At 43.5% G+C, this 24662-nt stretch overlaps 11 protein-coding genes across 11 annotated transcripts; 6 read left to right on the top strand and 5 right to left on the bottom strand.

The window, feature by feature from the left end:
* Positions 1–642: 642 nt before the first annotated feature.
* On the top strand, positions 643–2709 carry SJAG_02391 (mediator complex subunit Pmc2/Med1). Its single transcript, XM_002173561.2, has 4 exons — positions 643–1020; positions 1156–1231; positions 1325–1981; positions 2132–2709. The coding sequence occupies exons 1-4, from the start codon at positions 842–844 to the stop codon at positions 2600–2602; spliced, it is 1383 nt and encodes a 460-aa protein (XP_002173597.2). The 5' UTR covers positions 643–841; the 3' UTR covers positions 2603–2709.
* Positions 2569–4348, bottom strand: SJAG_02390 (translation initiation factor eIF5). Its single transcript, XM_002173560.2, has one exon. It carries the CDS (start codon positions 4016–4018, stop codon positions 2831–2833), a length of 1188 nt encoding a protein of 395 aa, XP_002173596.1. The 5' UTR covers positions 4019–4348; the 3' UTR covers positions 2569–2830.
* Positions 4349–4612: 264 nt separating this feature from the next.
* Positions 4613–6765, top strand: SJAG_02389 (NLI interacting factor family phosphatase). The gene is made up of 2 exons (XM_002173559.2): positions 4613–4933; positions 5162–6765. Exon 2 carries the CDS (start codon positions 5217–5219, stop codon positions 6201–6203), a length of 987 nt encoding a protein of 328 aa, XP_002173595.1. The 5' UTR covers positions 4613–4933; positions 5162–5216; the 3' UTR covers positions 6204–6765.
* Positions 6766–6848: 83 nt separating this feature from the next.
* Positions 6849–8581, bottom strand: SJAG_02388 (saccharopine dehydrogenase Lys3). The gene is made up of 3 exons (XM_002173558.2): positions 8239–8581; positions 7954–8014; positions 6849–7894 (listed from the first exon to the last, which is right to left on the bottom strand). Exons 1-3 carry the CDS (start codon positions 8333–8335, stop codon positions 6949–6951), a joined length of 1104 nt encoding a protein of 367 aa, XP_002173594.1. The 5' UTR covers positions 8336–8581; the 3' UTR covers positions 6849–6948.
* Positions 8582–8622: 41 nt separating this feature from the next.
* On the top strand, positions 8623–9387 carry SJAG_02387 (hypothetical protein). The gene has a single exon (XM_002173557.2). The coding sequence runs from the start codon at positions 8748–8750 to the stop codon at positions 9174–9176; it is 429 nt and encodes a 142-aa protein (XP_002173593.2). The 5' UTR covers positions 8623–8747; the 3' UTR covers positions 9177–9387.
* Positions 9388–9530: 143 nt separating this feature from the next.
* SJAG_02386 (tRNA methyltransferase complex catalytic subunit Cpd1) lies at positions 9531–12376 on the top strand. The gene has a single exon (XM_002173556.2). The coding sequence runs from the start codon at positions 10059–10061 to the stop codon at positions 11166–11168; it is 1110 nt and encodes a 369-aa protein (XP_002173592.1). The 5' UTR covers positions 9531–10058; the 3' UTR covers positions 11169–12376.
* On the bottom strand, positions 11189–13167 carry SJAG_02385 (Swr1 complex subunit Swc4). Its single transcript, XM_002173555.2, has 4 exons — positions 12463–13167; positions 12329–12414; positions 12191–12268; positions 11189–12142 (listed from the first exon to the last, which is right to left on the bottom strand). Exons 1-4 carry the CDS (start codon positions 12666–12668, stop codon positions 11262–11264), a joined length of 1251 nt encoding a protein of 416 aa, XP_002173591.2. The 5' UTR covers positions 12669–13167; the 3' UTR covers positions 11189–11261.
* On the bottom strand, positions 13164–21309 carry SJAG_02384 (dynamin family protein Vps1). The gene is made up of 5 exons (XM_002173554.2): positions 15505–21309; positions 14655–15461; positions 14132–14611; positions 13674–14085; positions 13164–13619 (listed from the first exon to the last, which is right to left on the bottom strand). The coding sequence occupies exons 1-5, from the start codon at positions 15790–15792 to the stop codon at positions 13369–13371; spliced, it is 2238 nt and encodes a 745-aa protein (XP_002173590.2). The 5' UTR covers positions 15793–21309; the 3' UTR covers positions 13164–13368.
* Positions 15667–18076, top strand: SJAG_02383 (poly(A) polymerase Cid16). The gene has a single exon (XM_002173553.2). The coding sequence runs from the start codon at positions 15961–15963 to the stop codon at positions 18010–18012; it is 2052 nt and encodes a 683-aa protein (XP_002173589.1). The 5' UTR covers positions 15667–15960; the 3' UTR covers positions 18013–18076.
* SJAG_02382 (ATP-dependent RNA helicase DOB1) lies at positions 18034–21847 on the top strand. Its single transcript, XM_002173552.2, has one exon. It carries the CDS (start codon positions 18242–18244, stop codon positions 21248–21250), a length of 3009 nt encoding a protein of 1002 aa, XP_002173588.1. The 5' UTR covers positions 18034–18241; the 3' UTR covers positions 21251–21847.
* On the bottom strand, positions 21713–23773 carry SJAG_02381 (RNA-binding protein; the record flags this gene model as incomplete). The annotated part of the gene is made up of 1 exon (XM_002173551.1): positions 21713–23773. The coding sequence occupies one exon, from the start codon at positions 23771–23773 to the stop codon at positions 21713–21715; it is 2061 nt and encodes a 686-aa protein (XP_002173587.1).
* Positions 23774–24662: the final 889 nt, after the last annotated feature.

Raw genomic sequence — 24662 nt, 5'->3', positions numbered from 1 at the left:
GGAACGATAACATCCAATAGTGCAGTTCTGTGCAGTGCTGTCAGCACTGCGCTATTTCATTAAACTGATTAACGAACTATACTGAGTTTTTTCGTCCTGCACCGCCACTCAAATTAAGGGTTAGGGTTTCGATGCGAGTACTATATAAAGGGCAGCGCGTGCTCTCCAAAGCACCATCGTCAAAGCATTTCACAAAATCTATCGCATCTATTTCTTGCCTTTTACCAGAAATAGCCGTTTGTGAGGTGTGTGAATTTGACTGTGCAATTTTTGTTACTGTTTCCCTAACGGGGGACCCCCATTCTTTTCCTGAGTGTGTACCCGGAGATCGAATAGGAGTTTTTCGTGCGGGGTGTGCAGGGGAGGGAATAGTTGTGAGTGTGTCGCTCGCTGCGTTTCCATAGAGTTCGGTAATTGGTTTTACGAGATGTAGTGCGGGCTACCCGTCTGTCTGGGTTGTAAGAAACTGGGAGGGGTTCAGAGTTGTTTTTTTTTATTTATTTTATTTTTTATTGTTTTCTTTTATTTTTTGTTTCTGTTTTATTTATTATTTTACTCTTCGTTTTTAATTTTAATTTTTTTTATTTTTCTTTTTATTCATTTGATCTTTTACAATACACATAGTTTTAATTTTTTTTTTTTTGTCTTTGTTTTTTGGGGATTTTCCTCCTTTTACTCGTTCATCTAGTAGTATTTTAATATTATTTTCATTCTCTGATCATTTTGCTTTTATTCAGGATTCCGTCCTTTCCATCATATTCAATACTTCCTCCGTTGATACAGTAATTTTTTTTTTCGTCTGCTGCCAGTTCCTTTCAGTTGCTACAGTTTTTGCAACACAATGTCCACGGAAACTGATTTCATGCAACAGCCTCACATCTTTGGCCGATTGACGCTGCGTCCAAATCCGCTGTCTGCTGAAAAACCAAACCTCAATCGGCTTTGGATCGATTCATTGCTTCAGATTCCTTGGACAAACACCACAGTTCAAGGTCTCGAGGATTTGGCTAAACGGTATAGGTAAGCAAGTAGTGGAGTGGAGGGCACGGAGTTGAGACGATACGAACCGAAGACGAGGATGAATGATGATTGCCTTTTCGTCTTGTTCCTCGTCCCCAGTCCCTTTAAAGCACCTTACTGACTCTTCCTTTTTAGACTTGACGTATTTGTAGACACCTCTCAAGAGGGAAAGACTGTTCTCAGTTTGGCGGGAAAAATTATCCTTGTAGATGTAAGCATTACTTCTAGCAGCGACAGTCGGTAACGGATCTCTCCGCTCCTTGAACTCTCTACCCAGTCCCATCTAACAAAAAACCTCTTATAGGTCACTATCCTGAAAGAAGACCCGACAAAAGTCAATCAAGTAGCTCTTATATTCGCCGATGCCAGCGGGGAACAACATACGGACGAAGACTTGGAACGCTGTTTGAGAGACGCTATCCTCCATGAGAACACCTCGGCTTTCGAGAGGAACATTGCTTTTCTTGCTGCCGGTGATCATAGCTCGCCTTCCGTACAGCAGAGTGCGTTTCTGTACTTGCAGCAGATTTACAAGGCCGTGTTCGCCGTTCATGAAGATGAATGCAGGCGAATGAAAATGAACGATGCTCTCCTTTATGGTCACGGAGTGCCTGTCCTTAACAAAAACGATATTCTTGGTCTCCAGCTGACTTACTGGGAGTCGTTACATGAGACCTTCGAGGCACACTTGATTCTCGACGACATGCCTCCGCGCGGTGTGCGCCATGTAGAGTATGCTGAAGGACCACTGCTTAATCCTCAACAACCCTTCCTGCCCAACGGCGATCCGCAATGGGTATCGTCCACGGCAGCCGAGGACACTTTAACTGCAACACTCGTGTTACTTCTTCGTGATCACCGCTCTCTTTGGCTTCCTCTTCAAGGCATTCAAGCTCTCCTGGACAAGCTACAGCTCACAGACGTCTTTCTTCCTTGGCCTGAAACCCTTTATGGTGAATTGGTATGTATTTTTAGAAAGAGTTGGAAAGGAAGGGCCAGAAGAGAAACGTTGTTTGTGAACCTGATACACAGTTTTACAAGAAATGCTCCCCTTCTCCACTCCCTTTCCTCTCCTCTGCCTTTCTTCTTCCGCCTCTAACATCCTGCACAGCTCCACTTGCCATCTCGCTTCACATCTTCTTGTGCACCCTTGGATGGAAATGTTGATGTAACATTAGAAGGTCACGACATTCCAGCTCGCCAAGTGTACCGCGTTCCTATTGCACATCCCAGACAAATTCTCCCTGTGCTGCACATTCTACGGCAGTATCTAGTACTACAGTTGCTGCTTACTAACTGTGCAGGACCTACTGCAACAAGTGAATGCAACACGGCTTTACGCATATCCCTCACATTCACACCCATGCCATGTCTCAAGGTCCGCTATCAATGGCTTGGATCCCAATCGGCCGAAGACGTCGTCACATTTCTGTTGTTCGTGCAGGAGAACGGTCATTTACTTATTGACTCTCTTGTCCGTGGGCTGCAATCTTGCACGGACAATGCCAAGACTGCTCTTCACACTCTCCTCACTCGAACGCATCACATTCCATTGTCCCTTCAAACGTGGTCCTCCCGTTAAGGACGTTTAAAAACCGCAGCACTATCATTAAAAGACTAGTTACTTATCCTCACCACAGTGTAGCTTTGTAGCATTAAATTACATTTTTGCTAGTTACATAAAAAGAGAGAAGAAAAGCAACGGACGAAAAGAAAAATCAGAAGACTGCTGCATAAAAACCGTTTCCATACACATGGATCAACAGTAACGATCGCCTTGCGACCAGAAAAATATATACTAGAGATAAGCTCAGTCTTCGCTTTCCTCGTCATCGTCGTCTTCATCCTCGTCCCCAGAAGACTCATCACTAGCCTCTTGAAGCCAGGCCAAGAAGGGTTGAGCGGCCTCGCGCAATTTCTTGCTCGTTTCACGATCAACGTACTTCTTGCTAGCCTTGGCTCCCCATTTTTCAAAGGCACCCTCAGACACAAGGTCGTTTTGGTACAATTCCAAAAAGACCTTGGGCAAAGTAGACAAGTGCTCAAGCTCATCAGCAGCCATAACGCGCTCGAATCCGCCAAGAAGAGAGCGTTGGTGCTTGTCAGAGGTACAGAGCTTGTGGAACAAAGCACTGTGCTTCTCAAATTGTCCGACAAAAGGTTCCTTGAGTAGACATTGAACAACAACAGCAACAGTCTTGCTCTTGCGGCTGATACCCAGCTCCTTAATCTTTTTATAGATTTCGACATCCGAGACACGACCATAGTTTTCATCGATCCAATCACCCAAAGACGAGTAGGGACTATCACTGTCACCATCACCGTCTTCATCTGGTCTCAGCACCAGAGAATCACGAAGCTTTCCTTCCAGTTGTTGCACGCGAGCGCGCACGGCTTCTTCACTTGTGTCGACGGCCCATTCCTCTTCGACAACCGTATCGGCAGAGGGCAATTGAGCAGCCTCAGCCTGGATACGGCGCGTAAACTCGTCATCAGAAGCATCCGCCTCGGCCTCAGCTTCCTCTGCCTGCTTATGCTTCTTCGACTTCTTCTTCTTAGGAGGAGGGTTCTTCACAATTACACCCGTCAGCTTGTGGCGGCCGTCAATTTCACCATGGTAGCCGCACGCCTTGCAGTCGTAGGAGATAGTCTGGTCCTTGTTGATGCTAAGCTCCGTCTCAGGGTTCTGGCACGACTTGCAAAGGACAAAACGCTTGATAAACACGTCCAACAGATCCTGGAGCTTATTGGCGTCATGGGCACCGTTCACAATGTAGCGGTCCATGTCAGCAATAATGGTGGTCTGGGCACCGAGCTCAAAACCAAAGAACTTGGTCACGTACAAGGGAGGGCGACCGAGTGCCTTAGCAATGTCAGACATGTTCGGAATGACCGTCTTAATACCGTTGCCCTTGCCCTCGATTTTTGACTGCAGACGAGGCATGCGGTAGCGATAAAAGCTATCCTTAACATCGCGTCTAATGTTGATAGTGGCCATTTTGGAAATGAGAAAAGCGATTGGGAAATGTTCTGTGTTCTTTTAGAATGCTCTCCGTGATTGGTGTGCTAGGTGAAGTTTGGTTTGTAAGAGTTGATATGTTTTTACTTCTTCGACGTGGTAAAAATCATAACAACGCGCTGGTTTCTGCCAGAAAATCTTCGATGTTCGTTCTTGAATGGAGTCTTACTGCTTAAGTAGCCAAAGCGTACGTTTTGCTTATTCGAAATTTTTCGAAAGGATTCAGTATCACGGTCATGTAAGTCCTTTGGATTCTATTTACCAAAGGTTTTTCGGTCACAACTTCGTTTTCGAGGTGTGTGCTACGCAGACGGCAAATGCGGTCGGGCGGCCTTATATACTCACTCTAAGTCACGTGATTACCACCACCATGTGTGGGGTGAAGTGGGGAAGCCACCCGGCTTGGCCCGCGGCACTAACGGGGAACCGGAGGATGCCCACGCCCAAAATAGCAGTGAGCTTCGCATAAAAAAACGCTCCGATAACGAGCAATCTCTCACGTAAACCTAATGTTTGCTCGACGATGTGACCGAACACCGGTTTGTGTTTTTTTCGTGAAACTGCTGCGCTGGCCGTTGCTTCCCCGCTAATGTACACACTCGCTTAGGAAACTCTAAACGTTTCCTGCGCTCAGGCTTACTCCATCGTTTCGTGAACTGTCCGTCTGCCATTCACCTACTTTACCGTTTCGTGGTTTTCCTGCCTTAAACGCAGTCTTTGTATTACTACGCGTTTTGTTTTTTGACAGTATTGCTTAACAAGAAAAGGCTGGTCCTGCTGTCTTACACCTCATCCTCCATCCGTCTCCGGTTTCGCATCTAGCTTGCTCCAAGCACAAATTCACGTCTCCAACTGGGTTATGTGTGTTCTTTTGTCTCAAAAGAATTCGATTGTGTAAGTATTCCACTCTTTTCAGGGAGTTTTGACCATTCTGGGGTTTCGTAGGACATTGTGGGATCGAAACACGATTTGCTGCCTGATACGCAGTTTTTTAGAGTCTGATGAATGAGGGGATTGTGTGTCGATTGTGTCTCAAGTGTGTTTCATTTTGTTTTCTTTTTGTTTTCTTCTCTCTGGTTTTGTTTTTGCGAGGTGTTTGACCTGTATGCTAACGACGAATAGTCCTCTGTAACCTTTTTTTGCTGCCCCCTCCTCATGCGATAGAGATCCCTTGAGGATGAAAAAATCGAATACCAACAAGTCTCGTTGTTTCTTTAGTACTCTGTTCTCGTGTTTCCGGTCAAGCAGCGCCGTAGAGCCGGTCCCTCCCGTTGAAAAACAGCAACAGTGTGTCAGAAAAGAAGCAACGAAAACGCCTCGGAAAAAGACAGATGACACGGCGTCCGCCGCCAGCACAATTGGTCAAAGAAGTCTGCAGCGGCAACGTCTGTCCCGTCTTCTCGCGCCCGAGAGTGTCCTCGAGACACCAACCCCTAGCCGCCGATCTGTATCCATCGAGTCTGCTATTGTATCAAATGGAGTTGCTACTGAAGTAGAACAGCCCGAAGAAATTCAGCCAACAGTCGACTCGCATGTCCATTTTGGCGAATTCAATGCTTCCCAGCCGCTGCCGCCGGACCCAGATCTTCCAGAAGTGAAACGGTACGGAGAACAGCACTGGTTGTTGCCTCCTTTAAGCGTTGAGGATTCGGGTAAAAAATGTCTTATTTTGGACTTAGATGAGACGCTCGTGCACTCATCCTTTAAGTACTTTGAACCCGCTGACTTTGTGGTCCCCGTGGAAATTGACGGCGTGATGCACGAGGTTCGGGTGGTGAAACGTCCGGGTGTGGACGAATTTATGAAAAGAATGGGTGAGTTGTTTGAAGTTGTCGTCTTTACTGCATCGCTGGCGAAATACGCAGACCCCGTGTTGGACAAACTCGATCTGCACAAAGTTGTTCGTCACCGGTTGTTCCGTGAAGCGTGCAGCAACTATGAGGGGAACTTTGTCAAAGACTTATCCCAGTTGGGTCGCGATCTGAATGGAACAATCATTCTTGACAACTCACCCTCCAGCTACATTTTCCACCCAACACACGCCATACCCATCTCCTCGTGGTTTAATGATATGCACGACCTAGAGCTTCTCGATCTTATCCCCTTCCTTGAGGATTTGTCTCGTGTCCCGGATGTGAGTGCAATTCTCGACTTGCATGTCTAAAACCAAAGCCTTAGAGATTTGCATGTTTCCCTTACGACTGATCCGACCCAACAGTTTTCCGATTGCGTTCGCAGTATTTATGCCCCAAAACCTTGTTGTCCACCTTCTTTTGCCTTCCACCTCTCTTGTTCTTGTGCAGCTCGGCTGACCCACTACAATTCACATACTTGTGAACCAAGCATCCTGCACACCTCTACAATTACATGAACATTTCTTACGGCGGGTCAGCTATTTCTCACACAATCCTCAATTCCTTTTTCGTTTGTTTTCCTACCATTCCATTGACACGTTGATTGAGGTAGCAAGGCACATATGCTCTTGTTGCCCAACTTGTACTCCCATCACACGGTTTGTGCAACCCCAGGCAATATTTCATCCTAGTTGTTCATGAAGCCAAAACAACGCCTTTGTGCATATATTTTTCCTTGCGTCGTTTGGGCATCTATTGTATCCCTTGGACCATATTACAATAAGCAAGTTTGCAGCGTCGGTACGCTGGCTGTAATTCCACAGTACCGAAACAGTATCGTAGTAATTGAATCTAGTTTACAGTAAGAGAGAACGACTATAGGGGTTAGTGGATTAAAACAGAACTCTACACGGCCGCAAAGTAGTAAAATTACGGTCTTTACGATGCGCTCAACATAAAATGAATGAATGGTTTTATTCAAAAACTGATGCTATTCCTTTCCAAAAAAAAAGAGTGAAGGAGAACAAAAGATTTTAACAAGCCCAAAGGCCCAGCTTAGAGCTTGGCAACCATGGTGTCAAACAACTTCTTAGCTCTAACCCAGACAGGAGCACGGTTAACATTTTGAAGCTGGAAGAGACTAGGCAAGAGAGCCTCGCTGAAAGCTTCGGAAGATTCACGGGGCAAAAGAGTAGGCAAATGGTCAATAGAGATGACATCCAAAGGCAAGTTACCAGTGATACCCTTAACAGGAACGGTAGGGTGGTCGAAGGTAGTGTTAACGTTGTAGATGGGCACAGGGTTGTTAGGGTTCGTGGTGTCGCAACTAACATCGCAAACAACACGAAGCTTGCGACCGGGAACGTTAAGAGACTCCAAAGTGCAGAACTTGGGAATGGGAACACTCAAGTAGATGCAGTTAACGAAGATATCAGACTCAGTGATCTCCTTGAAGGGGCCACCCTTCTTGGTCTCGTTGATGTCCCAACGCAAGATCTTGTTCTCGGGAATACCGGCCTTGGTAGCCAAGTCAGCAGCACCAGTACCGCAGCGACCAAGAGCACCAATGATAAGAATTTGAGGGAAGTCGCCCTGCTTCTTAGCAGCTTGACGTACCTGGCGAGCGACGTGACGAACAAGAGCACGCTCGTTAGGGAATGGACGAACTGCGGGGAAGGGCTTTCCGGGACGCAAGATTTGGTGAGCCCAAACGAGGCAAGACAAAGCCGAACCGGCAAAACCAGCATGGTAGCCGAAAGCAGCAACACGGCGGCCATTGTCGTCTTGGAGGAACTCCAAGTCGTACAGAGTACCGTTGCCAGCAGGGAAACGGGAAAGGACATCGCGCCAACCCTCTTGGTTCTTGTAGCAATGGGCGAATTGGATGTGAGTGTGGTGAAGGGGAGAGTCATCGTTCTCGGGAAGCTCCTTCAAACCCAAGATGTAAGCGTCCTTGGGGGCATTACGCCAAGAACCCTCGGGAGCCATTGTGAAACCGAGTCTTTACAGGGTGTTAGCATTGAAGAAGAAAAAACAAGCAATGGAAACCGTAAAACATACTTTTCGTACTCACTGTCCTTGAAAGCACGTTGAGAAGAACGTTCGATAGTGATTTTGAAACCTAAAGAGCGTTAGAAAGAGCGTGGAAAGTGAAAGGAGAAGGAAAAAGGTTGATATGCAACATTTGTCATCAATACACTGTCAATTTAATGAACGGTAATCGACACCAGACTGGTAAAACTTGACTGGATAGAGAAAATTTCCTTCACCATCCCTAGACAAGAAGAACCATTTTACAAATAATCGCAAACCCACCTTTGGTCCTCTCTTCCTTACTTTACATACCAGCATCAGCGAGTTTCTTAGCAGTAGTAGGAGTCAATGCGCTTCTCTCCTCGAGAGGCTTGCTCTCAGCACGCAACCAAATGTGAGGGGCACCCATTGCTGTAGTTGGTTAAGGATAACTTCAAATTCGGACGTGTGCTTAGGTCAAGGCAGCAATTTTTGGTGGTGAGTTTTGAACTCCTTGATGGAAGATGTACCAGAGATTCAAAAGAGTTTTTCGGAAGTGACAATGCTATAGGTATCAGCGGTGTTGAGATAGATAGCTGTATTTGATAATACCAATAGATTGTGTGATTTAAAGGGTGGATGTGATGGTTTATTTAATTTTTTTTTTTTTTTTTTTTTTTTGGTATTTTATTTATTCATGTATTGCATTAATATATCCATTATTGTGCCCTCCATTTAATGATATTAAAATGTCTATTAATTCTAATAAAATTAATAAATGCTAACAACAACCATACGAACTGCGTCAAGCTTCTTCGATAACTTTTCTCACTCTCACTCTCATGACTCATACTCAGAAAATTAAAAATGAAGACTTGGAACTTCAGAACATGTTAGGAGAGGATGAAGCAACCCAATTATCCTCAGCTAAAATGCCATTTTCTGAAACAACGGAGCCACCTAGTACAAGTAAATATAAATGGAAATCGTGCTCTATTGCATATTACTTTGACACCATGTCAATGTGCTTGACAGCTGCAAATCAGCTCCGACATTACTACCGATATGGCTCTATGGACGTATGCAAGGACTATTGGAAAGACTTTAAATGGTGCCTAAGTACTAAAGTAGTGGACGCAGCCGAGGAACAAAAACGACTGAAACAACGATATAGGGATCTTTGGACAGAAATTCGAAACGGACCTAACAGTGAAGACATTTGGACCGTTCGACCAGACAAAGACATAACGAGGGATCAGAGAGAAGATTAGCTGATACTGTTTTCTTCATCGAATCTAGTATCCTCGAGATTGTAGAATAGTAAAACTCATCATTTCCCTTTGGTAAAAGGAGGACGAAAAAAAAAATGTGAAATTTATAGATTTGCAAAATTGGGACAGAAACAAAACAAATTATGTATAATTCTATATAACAATGAAATAAAATATGCATGTGCATACAGAAGACTGAATGATACACTGCTTCATTTGTTTTTTTACTGAGGCGACCAAAACATGTAACGAAGTTCGTAAAGGCTTATATTTGAGTTTGGAAGACGTTTGTATTTCGTAGATAGTAGTACAAAAGAAGGGACCCCGTGAATGGATCACCACATTAATACTTCTTGCAGAATTATAAATTCACTCAAATATCATCACCTTGCTTGCAAACTCAAAGTCAGCTAATTACTTTACAAAGTACGATAACTATTCACATCTCAACCTCTATAATACTAAATTGTCTCTTTTTTTGTGTTCCTTTATAAAATTGTGCGATCCGACAACGTCCAAATCGTAAATTCGATTCAATAGTAATATGCTTACAAAGTGGATACACATGTCTTTGTAACAACGTTCTATTTCATATTTTACGTTTAATCTCTGGTCATAATTATGGTGAAAAGGTTGACTTTTCCTTAGCGCGAGCAACGAACTGCTTAACCTTTGCACTAGCGGAAACAAAAACAACAGCGTTTTGTCTTTTTTCAGTTTGTCGTTGGAAACAAGACTTGTTGTATCTTGTAGGAAGAACAACTGCAAACGACTGGATCAAAGGACAAGCTATAGCTAGGGGAAAATAAAGCGGGTCTCTCGGATTTTCTTAAATTCTATAAAACGGAAAAAAAAAAAGACACGAAAAACAGCTCTGTAAAAATGTTTTCGCAGACACAGAAACAATTCATTGAGGAGGGTGATCTTGCTATCGTTTGGTTAGGAAAAGGAAAACTCACTCCGATTGTTCTCAATTCTACTGAAACACTGCACAACCAATTTGGTGCTTATCCTCACTCGGAACTCATTGGTAAGCGTTATGGACAGCAAATTGCTTCTTCATCGAAGCAAGGCTTCATCTATCTGCTCCATCCAACTCCGGAACTATGGACTTTAGCTCTACCTCATCGTACCCAAATTGTTTATACCCCAGATGTCTCTGCAATTGTTCAGAAACTACGCATCGTTGAAGGCTCTCGTGTTATTGAGGCAGGAACAGGAAGCGGAAGTATGACACACGCACTTTCAAGAACTATTGGTCCGACTGGAAAGCTTTACACCTTTGAGTATCATGAAACTCGTTATCAAACAGCTTTGAAAGAGTTCACTGACCACAAAATGATGGAAGACGTTGGTGGAAACACCGTTCTGACCCATAGAGATGTTTGCAAGCAAGGCTTCGTATTAAAAGAAAGCAGCCCAGAAGATATCCATTCAGTATTCCTCGATTTGCCAGCTCCTTGGGAAGCCATTGAACACCTTGGCCCATGTCTTAGAAAGAACGGAGGCACTAGAATATGTTGTTTTTCCCCGTGCATGGAACAGGTGCAACGCACTGTGCAATCTCTTCGTGAAAACAAATGGACTGAGATTCAGATGATCCGTCTGGACCATAAACTGTGGATGGCAAGAAAAACCAGAGACATGGATATTGAAGAGGCGCTGGACCGGTTACGATTCGTCAAGAGAAAGCGTCTTGACGGATTGGAGCGGAGGCGCCAAAGACAATTACAGGAGAACAACACTGCAGATGATGATAGTAGTGAAACTCAAACAACGGTTGTCGAAGAACCTCGAGCACCTTCGCCAACCCTGCCCGCAACGAACAAGCGAATTCGTGAAGGCGACGAAGCATACAATTGGATTAACGTTTGCAAGTTAGAAAGTGAGGTTAAATCACACACTAGTTATCTCCTGTTTGCTCTCCATCTTCCATCTGCAAACGAGCAAAACACTGCAGAAGTCGTTTCTGCAGAAAAAGAGTCAGACTAATTTTTTTGAACACAAATATACTTACTAAGAAATTATAAAAACCTTAACACCGCTTCTATTAGATTTGTTGTCATTACTACCTACATTACATTTTTAAGCCCCTCCATGATTAAGTTTTTCTTGAATGTCATGCTCTGCTCCAAGACGATCTACTTGCCGTTTTAATTCAAGCAGCGTGACAATATCGTTTTGTAGTTGAGTAAACTTCGTGCATGTGCGTTCGGTAGGCATAACCAACCGCATGGGGATCCCGAGTTCAGCAAGTATACCATAAACTCGTTGGGTCAAAGAAGCCTTTATTGTCGGGAGTCTCTGAGACCGGACAAACGCACCTGTTTGTAGCTTTTCATGCCATGAAACACCGTATATAGCGTCATCGGGCATAGGTCCACGTCGGAGGGAACGCCCATTCATATTGCGAACTGGCGCGCTTACCCTGCTACTGTACATATCGACACCAGATGTGAACTTTGGATTTTCAACGCGCTTCCGAGCCTTTTCTGTAGCCGCCATATCTTGCACAAGTCCTGAAAGACCACTGCTTGTAAGGTATTCTTGTGCATTTGAGGTGGGTTTCTGTTCACTTAAGAGGCGGAGAATGTCTTCTCTGTCACGAATCATCTTTTCTTGTGTAGCTTGGATACGTTTTAACTCAATAAACAGGGCTTCCTCTTCGGCAATCTCCTCGGGCGTCCGCGCCATTAATCGTTCGAGGTATTCTTTTCTAGCAATTTCTTGGTCCTTGTCATAAGCAAGGCTATTGTAAAGGGCACTTTGTGCGGCCGTCATTGTGTTTAACGGATGCCGATCGACCAACAAAGCCCTTTGGATTTTGCAGAGGCGATCCTTTATGTCTTCAAGTCTTCGTTTCCTCCCCTTAAAAATGTAACGATCCGCTATGATGAAAAAACGCACATCATATTCTTTACACAGTTCCATCAGATAATCGGTTTCTTCTCGACTCCAGTCATCATCTTCAACAAGTTAATATGAGAAACGTAGCCCTAACTTCACAATCGTACCTCGTAATAACCGTTCATACTCATCATCTGAATATGTTTCTAAAGCAGCATGTGTGTTGAATTTTTCAAAACGATATGCTACATAGTTAACGTTAGTTAGCCATTTTGATTTAAGAAAATTATGAAGGCTTGGCATACCTTCTGGTGGCGTTTCAGATTTCTGAACCCAATGATGCAGGACCAAACCATCGTCTCTCGCATTGTTTGTGAATGGTTGCCAGACCCTGTTTATGTTAGAAAATGAAACAAGAGTTACTACACAAAAACCGTACCATCGTTTTGCCTTTTGATTGATTTTTGGTCGTTCCTTTAACTTATTTTGATATATAACTAGAGGAGCAGAATTCTCGCCAAGCAAAGAGAATAACTCTCGAGAAATACCCTTAGGCCGCCTTTCACCTACGTGTTTCTGCTTCTTCTTTGGAGCAGCGTCTGTCAGAGGAAGCTCAAAGACGTCACGGACATCTGCGCTGGTCATTTTGTACACGCTGAGTCTTCTGACCTTCCGATGCTTCTTTCGTTTTCTTATTTTCCGTTGTTCAGCTTCTGCGGCAACAAAATTTCACCACCACAACCCGCTGTAAACCGGTATTTCTCTCAATTATGAAGAAATACAGGTATTTTGATGATTTAACGTTGAAAAAAGACCAAGGAACCAATATGTAGAAACCCTTTTAAGTAAATTTATTCGATGATATTGGGAAAGTTGGACTACGTTTTGGAGAAGGAAAAAAAACAGTTTACATGTAACAGGTCGTTACGGACGAAATTGAGGGAATATGAAGTGGCAAAAGTCAAAGACGCTGCCTTCAAGCTTAGTCTGAAACAAAAATTTCATCTACACCAACAGTGTGAAGTTTTTGGTGGAACATTTTTGGTGTAGTGTTTTGAGAATGAGGTTTACAAAGATTCGAACACGAGGTGAATGAAGGAAATTCAGTAAGGAAGGTCAAAAGAAGAATTATGCAGTTATGCAGGCCTTACGCAGTAGAAGAGATGCGAAAAAAAAACAGCAACAGAAGTAGCTGCAATAGCTAAACCGCTATGATCCTACTCTTTGCTACCTCATCACAGCTGTTCTCCTTAGTTCACTCTACTTAATAAATTTACATTGAATCGTAATAATTAACATGTACGCTTTGTATATGTATACTCATGTATTCTCGTCAAATATGCATCTAAGTACTTGCAACAATCTCACTAGCTTGAAGCAAAGACTCAACCATCTTCTCACAGTCCTTGCGACGTTGCACAGTTGTTTCGCTTTCTTTTAGTAGCTTGTCGATTACACCTGGCTTGTACAGGTGCTCCAACAGCTCACGATGCATATTTTCCTTAGCGTGCTTTACCATCTTCAGCATAATTGCCTTGGGGACCATATCAATAAGTGTTCTCTTCACAATGTTGAAGTATGAAGTAATTAACAGTTCTGTCACAAATGTTAGCACACGTCAAACGGTAGACGAAGTTAGCATCAACTTACTAATGACTTCTGTATCCATCTTCTCACGCTCTGAGAGAGTAGACGAAGCACGGAGAACGGGCGGAGGAGGTTCCATGGTAGCGAGCTTCTTTTTGTTTTTAGAACCGAAAAAGCTACCAAAGAAGTTGCTACTACCGGATGAAATATCAGTTTGGGACTGGGAATGGGAGTGATTACTCATTAACGGTTTTCCGGTTTTCGGATCAATGGTAGTCGGCTTCGCTTGTTGCTGCTGTACAATAGCAATGGCTTGTTGGCCTGAAAGAAAATCAGGATGTGTACTGTTGATGTAACAGCCTTCCATGGCTACCATGTCGGAAACAAGATTGTTTGTAGGTTGCATGCATTTCTTGTAAAAGCCCACAACCGTGCGATGAAACTCCTCCTTAAGCAAAGGATAGCGTTTGAAAATCTATATCCAACGGTTAGCTGTGCACTTAAGAACTTACTTCACTTACGGGCTTCTGCAAAAGTTGTGTAAGAATACGGACCAATTCGTCAAAAATGAGGTTCACACATTTCAAAGACGGATCCTCAAGACGGCGAATTTGTTGTTTCACAATAACTTCAAAGGCAGCGGTACCCATGAACAACCCAGGTGCGGATCCAGACGAGTTGTATAATATGGTCCGAATGTCTATATCTTTAATTTCATCAAACGGGTCAATAGCCTGGACACCATTGGAATAAATTTCATGAAACACGAAAGCAATTCGAGCACCACCAGAAAGCTCAAGTGTGGAAAGCTCTTCACTTCGACCATCTAAAATGGTACGGAAGTCTTGACAAAAGTCGGTAATGATATTCAACACGATGTTCGCATTATCTCCAACGACCGTATCGCCCAGAGAATGCAATTCAGCTTGGTACTTTGCCAAAGCGGCATTAATGCGAACCTTGATTTCTGGGAGGGTATTGCGGATGTGATGCATGAGAATCTAAATAGCGTTAGCATAAATTGATGAGGCTCATCGCACTTACCATGTTCAATTTTCTTGCGAGATATGGTGTACCACAGTACTGGGCTTTAGATGAATAGGAAGGATGTTGCTCAAAAAACTCCTTCTCAGCTTCCAGAGCGTTACGAATAGATTTCTTTGCGTCGATATCCTTTTGTCCACGGTTGATTACAGGGACATAACCAAGTCGCAATGGAATGACACGGCCAGCCAGAATATCAACAACATCTGTTCCTTGATCCATAAGATCCACCTTTGTCAACACACCAATGGTACGCAAACCCTCCGGGTCAACTTCACGTGCAAGTTTTAAGCCGTCAGAGTTAGCGAGATCGGTGTTTGCAGCATTTACTGCGAGAATAATAGCATTTGGTTTCGTAATATATTTCAAAAGCATCTCGCGAATCTGCTTCTCAATGTCTCTCGGTTGATCGCCAACAGGAACCTTTGTCAAACCGGGCAAGTCGACCAAAGTCAGTGTTAAGACATAGGGGGAATAGATTCGTAAGTTAATGGGAGCGGCTGATATTCCGACGTTTCTACCGGTTTTGGCTTCCGTCTCACGTACAATTTCCTCACGAATTTTGTTAAAATCATAAAACTTTTGTCCAGGAAGGTGCAAAAACTCTCCCCATTCCTCCTTATTGTTTCCATTTTCATCTTCTTCTATTTCATTCTCTGGTCCCTTCTCTTTTGGGGTGATTTGTCGATTAATTAATTGTAAAACAAGAGGTCTTCTCGTAACAATGCCCGTTCCTCTAGGAAGAAAGTCACGACCGACAATGTTTTCCAAGACTGAAGATTTACCGCTCGATTGAGAGCCGACGACCTTACAATTCATTAGTTTCTGAGGATTATTATATTTTACGTACCGTAATTTGGGGTAAATCAATTAAATTCTGCACACCGACAGTCGAAAATGCATCTTGTAGCTTATTTACTGTTTTAATAAGTGAAGGATCCATCGTCCTGCTGGATTTGGATGGGAATTCGGTAGTAATGGTAAAAGGCAGCTTCAGTTGGTCCGGTCTTCGTACCCGTGGCGGTGTCTCAGTTGCAGTTATGCAGACCTGAACACCAAAACCTAAATACGTTAAGGAAAATAACTTCAAATAGTATCTGCTCGCGGGACGAAAACGTTCGTTGTTAAGCTGTTTCATTCATTTTCACGTTTGTGTTTTCCGTCCTACATTCATCAAAAAACGATCTCAACTTTCAACCTGGCTTCTGTTAAGGAATTGGATGATTCTGCCCTCAAGTTCCATGTATGTGATGCGCTAGTACCATTTATACAATCTGTCTTTCGATATGTGAGATCTCGGGAAGAAATGCGGGTTCCGTTGAGGCCTTTCGTTGCTTCTTTGGGGAAAAAGAAAGCACCACTGGAACTCAGTGAATCAATGGCCAGAGTCTTGCACTGCTTTGGAGGTTTGAAGAAAATTATTCGTTTTGAGACATTTCAGACTATCTTCACTGTTACTCCGACCGGTTTCCTGCAGCTGAAAGATCCTGTACCCAAAAGGCTAAAGGCGAACAAGGTCAGACCGCTTTTGGAACCCATTCTGGAAGAACGTTACAACACTGTAGAACGAAAAAGCTTTCAGGGCATGTTGCAAACCACTGTTAAAGCTTTGAACGAGAAAGACAAAGTTCCTTTAACAACGGTCGGCGAAAAGAAATCTGAGAAAGCAGACGAAAAGACGGTTGAATTGAAGACTGTTGAGGCTAGGGTCTCTTTAGATGATGGAGATTTCGACGAGGATGATCTTTATGAGGAGGTTGTAACTTTTCAGCCTTCAATAATGGCATCAGCTTCTCCTCCAGCAATTGATGACCAGCTAAAAACCAATTACGAAGTAAAGGAGGAAGTCACACTTGAGCCAACAGTCTCCCTTGAGGCCACTCTAGAACGAGTGGAAGTAATAAACAAGAAAGAGACCGAGACTGTTCGGGTTAGTGTCAAAGAGCGTGTTTCCGAATCCTTAGAGGAAAGCAAAGCCACTGCTTCTGAGACTGATTATGTGACAGAAATGGAGACCGAGACAAAAATTCCTCATGATGCCCATACAGTCATCACTCACAGCAGCTTACTCGTGGAACAGTTACACAGCTGTAAACATACTCCGATATCACTTTTTGCTCTAAAAGAATGTTATGTAAGGGGTAGTGTGCAAGTCGACAGCCTTTTGAATCGTTACAAACTGTCGACTGATGGCGAATTGTCGGGAAAGACACTTTCCACCGTCCTGGCTTCACTTGAAGACGGTGGTCTTATTCAACGTGAGGCCCATGAAAAACAGCGGTTCTACATCCGTATTACCGATAAGGGTAAAAAGCACTTTTTACCCAAAGATATACCACTTGCCAACCAATTGTCTAGAACCCATCCGGAAGCTGCTCTTTGGGAACAGCGTGAAAACGAGGTTACGCAATGCCTAGACATTCTCTTACCAAAACCGAGTGTGTTATCTAAAAGACATTTATTCGTGATGGAACTTGAAAAATATTTGTCCAAGATGGAAAGGAGAAAAATTAAAGTTTACCCGTTTGGTTCTTCCTTAACAGGCTTAATGACAGAGAGCTCAGACATTGATGTTGTTATCAAATGCAAAAACAAAAATCTTCTGAGTCGAATTTATCCTATAGCCGATCATTTACGACGCAAATACACTCAAGTCCGAGTTGTTGCGAGAGCACATGTCCCTCTCATTAAATTTAGAACAAATTCCGGATTTTGTTGCGACATGAGTTTCAATGGTTTGCTCGCAGTGTACAATTCTGAGCTGCTCTGCCTTTACACTCAGATAGATGAGCGCGTGAAATATCTTTTGATAATGGTCAAGTTTTGGGCTAAAACGAGACTCTTACACAAGGTTCAGCTTCAGGCTTTGTCAAGCTATACTTGGTGCATTCTGGTTATTTATTACTGTCAGCGGAGAAATCCACCTCTTTTGCCCAATCTTCAGCAGTCAGAGTCTGCCTTTACGAATCATGCAACAGATTCTAGTAGAGAGCAATTGAACTACGAGTGTACTTTTTCTCGGACTATTGATGTTTTCCGCCAAACTGTAAATAAAGTTGATGCCAAAATGATCGATTTACTCTCTGGCTTCTTTCAGTTCTATGCTGCAGGTAGTGAGAGTAGCTTTGATTGGAGCAAACATGTGATAGATATTTCACGAGACGGATATGTTCTCAAGAAGAAAGCGGAGAAATCGAAAGTGATCATTCTCGATCCTTTTATAAAATCAAAAAACCTGGCTTCTGCGTTGACAGAGTCATCAATTGCTCGACTCAAATATGAGTTTTACAGAGCATTACGAATTATTCATGATTCAAAATCTTCGTTTGTTGATTTGTTTAGTGTAGAAAGCGTTTAAATAGTTACAGTTATTCCAATCTATGAACTCATTATCCATAAAAAACAAGTTCACATTATTTCTATTTAGTTTCGTATTGTGTCATTCTATATCTTGTAAATGAAAATGCTGTCTTGCTTTTTCCTTTTCGTCCACAGACACACGACGCCGTCTGGCAATAATTGGGAGAAAGGCAGTAAACGAATGCAAGGAACGGAAACGTTTTAAAAACGCTTAAAACTTTTATATTATGGACAAACAGGAGCCTCTTAATGAATACAAGGATAAGAACTTACCTACTGATTCATCAAAAATGATCATTGTTGAAAAAAATGACACAGAGAATGGCACGGAGAAACACAAACCTTCTGGCCTTAAACCGCTCCAGGGAACAATCAAAATAGCTGGTCAGATTGTGGAACTGGCAGCTCAGCCTGACAAACAAGTCCTTCATGAAGTGTCATTACCGGCTGATTATGATTACAAACCTATAGAAGAACACGTAGGATCGACCTCCCCAGCAAGATCCTATGAATTTTCCTTGGATCCATTTCAAGCAGCTTCGATTGCTTGTGTTGAACGGAAAGAAAGCATTATTGTTAGTGCTCATACTTCTGCAGGAAAAACCGTCGTAGCGGAATATGCGATTGCACAAGCTTTAAAAAACGGTGAGCGTGTTGTATACACGAGTCCAATTAAGTCACTCAGTAACCAAAAATATCGTGAATTTCTTGCTGAGTTCGGCGATGTAGGTCTTATGACGGGCGATGTTACCTTGAATCCAAATGCAGGCTGTCTGGTCATGACAACGGAAATCTTGCGCTCCATGCTGTATAAGAGCTCTGAGCTTACACGTGAAGTTTCATGGGTTATTTTTGATGAAGTTCATTACATGCGCGACAAAGATCGGGGGGTTGTGTGGGAAGAAACAATTATCTTACTCCCGGATGCCGTTCGTTATATCTTTTTGTCTGCTACCCTACCTAACGCCAAGGAATTTGCCGATTGGATATGTAAAATTCATAATCAGCCTTGTCATGTTGTCTATACTAGTTACCGACCAACACCATTACAGCATTTCTTATTTCCTAGGGGCGCTAATGGAATTTACATGATTGTTGATGAGCATGGTAAACTTATGGAAGGCAACTTTCAAAAGGCAATGTCAATTTTGAATGAACAGGATGAAACTTCGTCAAGAAAGAAACAGAAACAAAATAAATCTGTGCCTGAACTCTTTCGTTTAGTAAAAATGATTACAGCTAATGACTACGATCCACTAATAATCTTCTGCTTCAGCAAAAAAGAATGTGAAGCTGGTGCAGTAAGTATTAGTAGCCTGGAAGTCATAGATGACAAAAAGAAGGAATTGGTGGACCAAGTTTTCAATTCCGCAATGAACCAGCTTTCCGAAACTGATCGATGCATTCCTCAAATAACGAATATGTTGCCGTTACTACGTCGTGGCATTGGAATTCATCACTCTGGTATGTTGCCCATACTGAGAGAGGTAGTGGAAATTCTATTCCAAGAAGGCCTTATCACAATACTGTTTGCAACAGAAACTTTCTCAATTGGACTGAATATGCCAGCAAGAACAGTACTATTTACTGAAATGCAAAAATTCTCTGGAGAATCATTCCGCTGGATTAATTCTAGTGAATACACTCAGATGAGTGGAAGGGCTGGAAGAAGAGGACTCGATGAACGTGGGCTGTCTATTGTTATGGCGAACAAAAATTTTGATTTGGCTACCGCAAAAGCGATCTTTACTGGTCCTCCTGCAGCTTTAAATTCAGCATTTCGCATCAGTTATAATATGATACTGAACCTCCTTCGTATTGAAGGGATAACCCCGGATTATATCTTGAAACACAGTTTTTATCAGCACCAGAACGAGGCCAAGTTACCCGAGCTAAACAACGAATGCTCACGGATGAAGTTGGACATGGAATCCATAGTCATTCCTCATGAACAAGATGTTCAAGAGTTTTATGATCTTAAGCTGCAATTAAAAACTTATGAGGATAGCATAAGAAAAATCATGGCCCATCCGGAATTCTGTCTTCCTTTTCTGCAACCTGGTCGGCTCATTCAAGTGCGTTTAAAGGATCAGGTGTTTCCCTGGGGTATACTAGTGAATTTTCATAAGGCAGAGAATGCTAGTCTTCACTTGCAGATAAGAAAATCGAACCCTTCTGATTTTTATGTTCTTGACGTTTTGTTACCTGTTGACAAAAATACCTTCAAAACTAACAAAATTGCTTCTTCATTGATGCCTGGTCTTCCAGAAAATGCAACCTATGAGGTGGTTGCTGTGTCCTTATCCTCAATGCACTCAATTTCTTCATTAAGGGTATCCCTACCATCGAGCTTAATTACCCCAGAGCAGAAAAAAACTACATACCACATTGTGCAAGAGATAAGTAAACGGTTCCCCGATGGAGTACCCTGTCTTGATCCAATCGAGCATATGCGAATTGACAGCGACTCTTTGCGATCCGTCATTCACAAAATTCAGATCCTTGAACCAAAGGTCCTAAACAGTCCGTATTACACGGACGAAGAGTTTCAAGAACACTATGATGAGTACTGTCGAAAACTTCAACTCAGAGATCAGTGGAAGGCATTAAAGGCAACCATCAGTAAAACGGAATCAGTGATTACACTTTCTGAACTCAAGTCGCGCCGACGTGTTCTCAGGCGCCTTGGATACATCAATGAGGATGGGGTCATTGACATTAAGGGACGTGTTGCCTGTGAAATTAGCACAGGCGATGAGCTTGTTCTTACAGAGATGATCTTTAGTGGGCTATTAAACCAGCTGCCCATTGATCAATTTGCAGCGCTGTTGAGCTGTTTGGTATTCCAAGAAAGTTCAAGTACTTCTGCAACGAATGTGGACTCTAGGCTCTCAAAGCCCTATCAAGAACTTTTAAAACTGGCAGAATGGATTGCAACTGTCTCGAGGGAAAGTAAACTGGAAATTACTGAGGAAGAATATGTTTCTCATTTCAAACCAGACTTAATGAGTGCTGTTATTGAATGGATGAACGGTGCTTCATTTACTGAAATTTGCGGTATGGTTCACATATACGAAGGCTCTATTGTTCGTTCTTTCAGACGCTTAGAAGAGCTGCTTCGTCAACTACAAAGTGCAGCTCAAGTTTTAGGAAACAGTGAACTTGCAAGTCTGTCCGAACGTGCTGCTGATACCATGCGACGTGATGTTATTTTCAGCGCATCATTGTATTTGTAATAATAACCCGTTTACAGTTTTAATACCAAAAAACCATTGCACCACTGTCCCACCCGATCGAGTTAATTACAATTCCTATTGTGATTGCAAACGAAAAAAAGTTTTATTACTAGTTCCCTTTTTTAAAGATACCCACATTAACAGAATTAAGTTCACAAAACCAACTCGCAGTAAGCATTGACCAATTCTGTTTACCCTAGCTTTAGACCTGTTTAGCCAGGGTAACAATTCCATGGTAAAACCCAGTACCATCTAAATTGAAATGATAAACCGACCGATTAACCATAATGCAACACCAAACCATAAAAAAGGACTTCAAAAGTGAGTGAGAAGTCATAAGTTTTCATAACAACAATCCCAGAATCGCGTATCACTGCGCAGCAGAATACTAAAGGAAGAACGACTGCTTGCAAAGCTGTTGCTCCATAAGCAATCACGAAGACACATCAGAGCATATACTGCTTACAAAAGACGGCCATTAGCAGATAGTTCCGCAACAGATGCGCGTTTCTGTGAAGGGAACACAGAAGGGGATACTTGAAAAGCAGGCTCCTCTTTCAGAGAGATGCCAGCCAAGTGTTTAGACAAACCGCCCATAAAGTTGGGATTGGAGTCTTCACGAGCAGAAAACGGATGCTGACCGTTACCGAAAAAAGACCCAAAGTTTGAAGGCAAAGAGGCCGGCATATTAGGGTGAGAAGTGGCATGAGGAGCATTACAGCGCAGACAATTCGTTCGTCGCCGGAAGTTCGTAAAACCACACTCACAAAGCCAGTCCCCTTGATCCGATGTATTATACGCCCGTGCTGGGCTCTCCTTCATCCTACTACTATACTCCTCAAAACGGGATGTCTGAACGCCAAATGATGAAGCGGAATGGCCTCCACCCGACTTCATTAGTTGGTTCAATGACATTTGAGAGTAAGGATAGACATTAGAAGACAACAAAAAGTTGTTCTGCGAAGAGCCCCCACTGAAAGGCGACGACGAGAAATTAGAGAAAGACCCATGCGGAGTCGCCGGATTAATAGCTACACCAGAAGAGTCTGCAACAACCGAAGCGGTAGCTCTGCTAGCACCGCAACGCAAGCAACAAACATTCTTCGCAAAGTTGTGATAACCACAACCACCCGAACCACACTTCCAATCGCCAGCTCGAAAGGGGACATTACCACCAAAGGAATTGCGCGAGTTCGAAGAATGAACACCGGAACCGCTAACACCATTCGGCATGGAAGAGGGTTGCAAAGAAGTGTGAGATGCGGAATGGAACGAACCAACGTGATACCCAGCATTGGCGACTCCACCATTGGAATGGGGACTATTGCCATAAGAGCCAACAAGGAACTGATCGTGGCCTAGGCTGCCGCTAAGGTTCTGTTGCGAAAGATTGGAGGAGCCAGGAAATGAGCAACGGAAACAGGAGGTTCGACGCTGAAAATTGCTGAAACCACACATAGGGCAATTCCAGTCACCAGGACGCGGTCTATTCTTGCTTGAAGGAAAGCTTGTTAAGATATCAGAAGCACGCTCAAGTGTTCTAGGACTACTCGGTGTAATCTCGAGCATACGATCACCAAAACAAGAACCATTCAAGTTAAGAGCATCCGTTGCATCCTTGTGAGATGAAAACACAACATAACCTGTACCCGTCGATTTGTATTGATCAGGAGTCTTGAGCGTCCACAGAGCCACCGAACGCAGACCGTGATTCACGAACCAATTCTCGAGCTCAGCCTGAGTCGTGTCGTTTGCGAGACCAGCAATATGAACAACGGCAGATCGCTCAGCCAGAAAGACTCGCAGATCCGCACGACAGTCAATGGGACGAGTGAGAACTGCAAGCGACGAAGATGTACCAGACTTCGTCGGTGTTCCAGCAGGACTCAGGCTTTGCGAGTCACGAGAAGCACGCATGAGAAGCAGGGTCACAGCATTTGCCAAGCGCCAGCACTGAGTGAGACCCTTGGTGACATACGCAAGATCGTCCGCACTAATACCAAGGACAGAAGCAGAGTCCGCCAGTGGTGGCAGAGAGTCGACATCCAGCTTACCGAAGATGTGCGACAGCGTAATTGTGTACGGAGGGACAACACCTGAACGGACTTGCCATTTAGCATACTCATTCGACAGATCGAAGAGACGAGGGTACCGAAGGTACGAAGGAAGAACAATTCCATGGTCCTTTGCCTGTTTAGGCAACAAAACGCGTAATTCCCTGGCGTTCATCACGACAAAGGTGAAGTTTCGATTCTCGAAGCTCAAAAGCCGTTGCAGAACATCGTCCAGGGTGTACACTGCCTCCCGAAATGACTCAACACTCGTATACACGCCCGTCTTGATGGATTCATCGCGTATGGCACAGGAACCGCAATGCTGCTTCTCAAGCGTCTTTCCGTCAAGAATGACCCAACAAATCTCCCGTACTTCGCATGGCGCACGTCCAATACTCAGTCCATGGTCATCTAGATTCGTTTCAAAGTGTAGAACGACCAAGTCCCCAACAAATTCTGGCAAGGCCATTCTTTCCAAGAACAGTGGTGGTGAAGGGTAAGGCCAAAGGTGCACCTGAGGGGGGTTGCGAGGCAAATACAGTCACGGTCCGTGCCTGTGGGGGCAAAGAAACAGTGATCGTAATCGAGAATAAGCGATGACGATTGAGAAAAGCGAGCGAGACGGACGAGAAGAACACGACCGATTGGTCAATAGCCGAGCAAAGTACCGAAACGGCGCACACAGACACCCTAAATTCTCGAATCGATCTCCAAGCGAGTAAGCGAGACTTAGAGCCTCGGAGCTCGATTAACAAAACAATTGCAGGAAACAACAGCAATTGTTCCCGTACAGCTGCAATTATTTTCTTTTTAATCACCAAGTGCCTGAGCAAGTTTCAGTTTGCTTGCTATGATGCAACGATACGCAACAGCCATCGAGAATTAGAACTGGAGGGAAGCGCAATCAACAATCGTCGTGCACGACACACCATAGGAGAAGAGCGATGCAATCCCGAAGGAACAGATGCGATCACAGAAGTAACAATTGTATAATGCATGCGCCGGCGGTCATACTGTCATTCGGAAGTAAAGAAAAGTGTCATCAGTAGAGAGAAAAAACGAAGTAAGTCGGTGATCGAAGGCTCGATAGGGTTGTGGGATATGACACATCAGGACTTAAAGCCGAGCAGGTTTTTTTTAACTGTCAACAGGAATCGGCTGGGGTGCACAATCAACCAAGCTTTGGCACGATTGCTTTGCCATCAGTGAATTCTCCCACACCAAAGGCGCAAGTCCGACATACGGTTTATTGTGGCAGGGCCGAACTTAGTCGGTAAAGTACCTAACTAATTGCCTCGGACTAACTTAAAGAGCCGCACTCCGATAAGACTAGAAAATCCAAGAAAAATTCATCGTGT

The sequence above is a fragment of the Schizosaccharomyces japonicus genome (assembly GCF_000149845.2).
Source record: "Schizosaccharomyces japonicus yFS275 unplaced genomic scaffold supercont5.1, whole genome shotgun sequence".
Lineage (NCBI taxonomy): Eukaryota > Fungi > Ascomycota > Schizosaccharomycetes > Schizosaccharomycetales > Schizosaccharomycetaceae > Schizosaccharomyces > Schizosaccharomyces japonicus.
The sequence above is the reverse complement of the archived record's forward strand: the minus strand, read 5'-3'. Positions and strand labels throughout refer to the sequence as shown.